Source organism: Octopus bimaculoides, chromosome 2 (genome assembly GCF_001194135.2).
Source record: "Octopus bimaculoides isolate UCB-OBI-ISO-001 chromosome 2, ASM119413v2, whole genome shotgun sequence".
NCBI lineage: Eukaryota > Metazoa > Mollusca > Cephalopoda > Octopoda > Octopodidae > Octopus > Octopus bimaculoides.
In genome coordinates this window covers 91,556,759-91,562,250 of record NC_068982.1, presented here as the reverse complement: position 1 = coordinate 91,562,250, position 5,492 = coordinate 91,556,759, and the positions used below count along the sequence as shown (strand labels likewise).

General features: G+C 37.1%; 1 protein-coding gene across 2 annotated transcripts in view; it reads left to right on the top strand.

Moving 5' to 3' along the window:
• The window catches only part of LOC106870626 (cyclic nucleotide-gated olfactory channel), a 22,752-nt gene extending 19,041 nt beyond the window's left edge, over nucleotides 1-3,711 (top strand). For both annotated transcript variants that reach the window (XM_014916759.1, XM_014916760.1), the window contains one exon: nucleotides 2,872-3,711. In XM_014916759.1, the coding sequence (XP_014772245.1) occupies nucleotides 2,872-3,383 (512 nt within the window). In that variant the 3' untranslated portion in view covers nucleotides 3,384-3,711. The remainder of the gene's footprint in view (nucleotides 1-2,871) is intronic.
• The last annotated feature ends 1,781 nt before the right edge of the window (nucleotides 3,712-5,492 follow it).

Sequence of the window (5,492 nt, the reverse complement as noted above, 5' to 3'; positions counted from 1 at the left end):
TATTGATACATCAATTAGAAAGCATTTTTTTCTTCATGATCTTTGACAACTATATCTGGTCTATTGGCCTTAATTTCTCTATCTGTGTGTATTGGCATATCCCAGAGTATGGTTGCTTTCTCGTTTTCTATGACCTTTTCTGACCTTATGATTATTATTATTATTATTATTATTATTATTATTATTATTATTATTATTATTATTATTATTATTATTATCATCATTGAGTGAGTGAGAGAGCAGTGCATGCCATCAAAGTAACACTGAGGTACAAATATATGAAGCCCAGTATGCCCATCATGACTACCCGTCTGATAAGGGTACACTATATACACATGCATTACAACAATATGTGCGCAACTTAATGATCTCATATTCAGATAAACAATTCATGACCTTCCAGGTGGGGCCCAGTCAGCATTTTCTTCAGGTCGTGTAGCCCATCCCACTCAAATGGTCCCTGAATAAGGGCTTAAGGATGTTGAACAAAACACCCATGTTTCTAAAGGTGAATTATTCAAACCCCAAAGAATTCCCAACACATGGCTATGATGTTCCCCCACTACTTCTGCTCATGATCAGAGATGCACATATCATCAGCCACCAAGGGACATGCTCAGCTGGTTGAGGTCAAACAACTGGCAAACAAATCTGTGGTATTGAGCACAATATTTTCTGTAGCCCATCTTTTATAGCAAGACAAAACAGTGTACATGATAACACTTCTAATCAGTTAAGATCAGAAGCCACGAGACCCAGAGCCTGATGGTGCATCTATTATTATTATTATTATCATTATTTATATTATTATTATTATTATTATTATTAGTAGTAGTAGTAGTAGTAGTAGTAGCAGTAGCAGTAGTAGTAGTAGTAGTAGTAGTAGTAGTAGTAGTAGTAAGGCAGTGAGCTGGCAGAATCTTTAGCACACTGGCAAAATGCTTAGAGGCATTTCGTCCGTCTTTACGTTCTGAGTTCAAATTCCGCCGTGGTCGACTTTGCCTTTCATCCTTTCGGGGTCGATAAAATAAGTAACAGTTGAACACTGGTGTCGATGTTATCAACTCACCCCCTCCTCCAAAATTGCTGCCCTTGTGGCAAAATTCGAAATTATTATTATTTACTAATTTAATTAGCAAGGATTAGTTTTGGTAACAACAAGTCTCCTCAAATTCCATGAATCTTTCTAAGGATTCTGGTAAAATACAGGATAGCACTTTTCTTGAGGTCCACAATGCGTATATCATTTTCAATATCTTTCAGCCTCTTAGGTTGTAATTTGGGTGTTGTTCTGAGTGCAACGATTACCACAGAAACAACTGTCACCTTTGTGTTCTACATTATCTCCATCTCTTTCTGGTTAGGTTCTGGTATTTCTAGGTTTTCTTAGCTTCCTTCTATTTATAGTAATTCTGGTTATCGAACTGATGAAATTGTTGAATACCGAAGACAGGAAAGGATTGGACGTAAATAGGCTTTACTTTGCTAAGAACGAGGGTATGGTATCCATCTTTAGTTGTTTTAGCCGTGAACCGTGGTCACCAGGAGTCAGCCATGTTTAAATATCATTCCAAAGCCTCGTTTTCGACTGACTGTTGAGCTGATGGAAATAACTCTGAGTAATAATAATCCTTTCCTTTCTACAAGGCCTGAAATTTTGGGCGAGGAGACAAGTCGGTTAGATTGACCCTAGTGATTCACTGGTACTTAATTTATCCCGAAAGGATAAAATGCAAAGCCGACCTCAGCAGAATTTGAACTCATAACGTGAAGACGGATGAAATACCGCCAAGCATTTCGCCCGGCGTGCTAACGATTCTCTCAGCTCGCCGCCTTCGTGTGAGGAGTAGTAATAATAACAGTAATTATTACCACACTACTATCATATGGTATTCTTTTCTACTCTAGGAACAAAGCCCGAAATTTTGGGGGAAGGGGCCAGTCGATTAGATCTACCTCAATGCGCAACTGGTACTTAATTTATCGACCCCGAAAGGATGAAAGGCAAAGTCGACCTCGGCGCAATTTGAACTTACAACGTAAAGACAGACGTGCGAACGATTCTCCCAGCTCGCCGCCTTCTTGTGAGGAGCAGTAATAATAACAGTAATTATTACCACACTACTATTATATGGTATTGCAGAGACAATGACCTTACACTATTTTGTTAATTTTTTTGTTGTTTATGTCCTCAAGCATTGTATCTGGTCTTCTTGCTTCAATAATACGGTTAGCCCTTACGAAGAAATCACATAAAGTCCTGGAGATAATTTGAGACTGTAGATTGAAATGTTATCTCAGTATTTATGACGATGTTGGATACCCAAGAGGAGTAAACTCGTTCAAATATCAAACAAACATTGGAATAGAAAAACCAGCGGTGAAAAATTCAACATATCCACCCTCGGCAGAATTGAATTCTCTTATTCCAAAACTGAAAGTTACCGGTTAAAATATCATTGTGTTATTTCTATTAAATTGTGTTTACTGAGTAAAATATAATAAAGAAAATCTATCATCATCGTTTAACGTCCATCTTCCATGCATGCATGGGTAGGACGGTTGACAAGAACTGGCCAGGTAGATTACCCCAGGCTACTGTGTCTGTTTTGGCAGGGTTTTTACGGCTAGATTCCCTTTCTAACACCACTCTGCAGAGAAAGAGAGAGAGAGAGAGGGAGAGGGAGAGTGTGTGTGTGTGTGTGTGGAAGAGAGGAGCTTTCTGACAGTGTCCGTCTAACAAATTCTGGAGCTATAGTGAAAGGCACTTTCCCTAAAGTACTGTGGCATACATATATATACATATAGGAAGGTGATCATAATGCTAGGTAAAACTGAGTGGTGATGGTTATTTTTTTTCTTATATTCCAGGTGACATAGGAAGAGAAATGTACATCGTAAAATCTGGGAAACTTCGAGTTATGTCTGAAGATTTATCAATAGTGTTCAAAGAATTTGGTGAAGGTGAGTCCTTTGGAGACCTCAGTGTTCTAACCATTCCTGGAAATAAATATGGTAACAGAAGGACGGCTACCGTGTGCAGTATCGGCTTCACAGATTTATTCAGTTTATCCAAAACTGATTTGCTCTCAGCTCTAGAAACTTACCCAGAAGCTAAAAATCTCTTGATAGAGCGAGCTAGTGAGATCTTAAGAAAGGAAGGTGCCCTTGATGCTGAGCTCGCCGACAAAGTAGCCAGGGAGAGTCATGAAGCAAAGTTAAATTCCACATTACGCGGTGTTCGCAAACTGAACTTGAAATTTGACAATAGTACACAGGAACAATTAAAGATGGAAAAAACGATTGTATCCAAAATCAACAATATGATTGAGGTATTGTCGGAGATACGCACAATTCTGTTGTCAACGCAAGAAAATGCTTGAAATACTCTACAAGCGACAGCGAGTGACAAATAAAATCAGGGTTTACAAAGTATGTCGATAAATTTTCATCTAATTTCCTTGTATTTGCAACCAATTATAAAAGAACAGTTATTCAATAATATGACTTGTACATCTGCCAAGATATCATTCAAAATATATTGGAGGAAAAAATCAAGAAGGAAAATCTACAATCTAAACTGCAATTATTTTAATCGCTTTACTCGTAATAACGAGACGATTGTTTAATTAAAGTCACAGTTTCAAAAATATCTCTTTTTTATACATCGCTTTACTCGTAATAACGAGACGATTGTATTGTTTAATTAAAGTCACGGTTTCAAAACTAATACCTCCTTTTTATACGTATCTTTATACAAGTGAGTAAATGTAAGTATATCGTCCGTCGCTTTAAACGATGATTGTTCCAATTTTTCAGCCAGCTGCCCTACTAACACATTCAGTTACAGTATAAGATGGTGAGCTGTAGACAGACATGCGTACCCTGACAGTAATCTTCTGGTAGGATTTTAAATGACACAATATGTGACTATATTGGCCTTTTGAATTATAATTACAGTCGACCCTGTAGGCTTCCGCGCAGTTTTTGTCTACTCAATTCCATCCGCACAGCTTGATTCCATTCGATGCTACGGTAAAAGACAGCGGGTGGTGGCGTTGAAGCTCAAAACATATTGTCAAGAGAATTTCGTAACCATTCGGTCATGCTTGTACCCTCTATATACACATCAACTCATACATAATCAAACAAACACATGTGTGTGTGTGAGTGTGTGTGTTATTGAATTGGCAAAATAATTAGAGCTTCAGGAAAAATGCTTTGCAGTTTATGTTGCGACTCTATATGTTTTGAGTCTAAATCTCGCTGGGATAAACTTCGTCTTCTGTCTCGCTGGTGATCGATGAAATAGATACTAGTTGCGTACCGCGATCGATGCCATCGACTTACCTCGAACTCCGAAATTGCTGGTCGTGTGCAAAAATTTGAAATTGTTATTATTATTATTGCCATTTACTTTTAATCTGCATGTTTGTTACAATAACTTCCCAAGACACACCCAGCGTCCTAGAGCGAGTGAAGGATAAGAGATGTTATAGTATGACTGAAAGCTTGTGGAGTGAAAGTGGCAGGGGTAGTAGCGAAATATCTTCATGTAACACAACACAGACATTTAAATTGATAAGGTTTTTCTAAGGATGTGAGAAGTACTTGTCAGCACAATCTTTTGAATTTCTCTGAGACATGGTTCTCCTGGGATGTTGTCTAGATGTTTCTGACATCCCTTTTTTTTTATCATACCTAAGCACAATTCTTGCTTTAAGATGCTACATCTTTTGTACTTCAATTCCCACGTCTTTATATTTACTTAATTTGTTAAATTCTTTTACAGATATATTGTTATCAGTGGGAATACTTACATCTATTAGTCTGCAAGTATTTTCTTCCATGTCTTTAATAATTATGTCTGGTCGACAAGCTTGGATGATCGTTCTGTCGGTGTTGACTGGAAAATCTCATTTTTACCTTCAACAACTGGCTCAGGATATGTTCATACCAGTAAGCAGAAGTGCCGATTTTGTAGTATTTACACATTTTCTAATGTAAATATTGTTCTACTCTATCGTGGTGAATTTTGAATTCGTTTGGTGTTAGTTTTGCTGTGGTTTGCAGTTATTGTAGCTGTGCGGTACGTATATATTGGCAGGTGCTTACTTCCTTAATTTTTTATCGTACATTTAATTGTGTTGTTACAATAAAAGGCATGTTTACATATTCTGTTAGTCAGGGAAGAAGGAAAGACAAAATGTTCACACAAAATTGGAGATATTAAAGTTTCTAAATTTTTTGAGGTGTTCGTTTGTATGTCCTTACAGAGAAAACTGTGGTATTTTTTACAATAAAAAGGATGTTTATATTTTCGAATATTCAGGGGAAAAGGAACGGAAAGAAAAGGAAGGTAAAATTTTTTCACAGAAAATTGTAGATATGAAGTTTTTAAAAATTTACTAGAGATGATCTTTTGTCTGTCCGAACAGAAAAGACTGTAGTGTTCTTGGAATAAAAAGGATGTTTACATTTTCGAATACTCA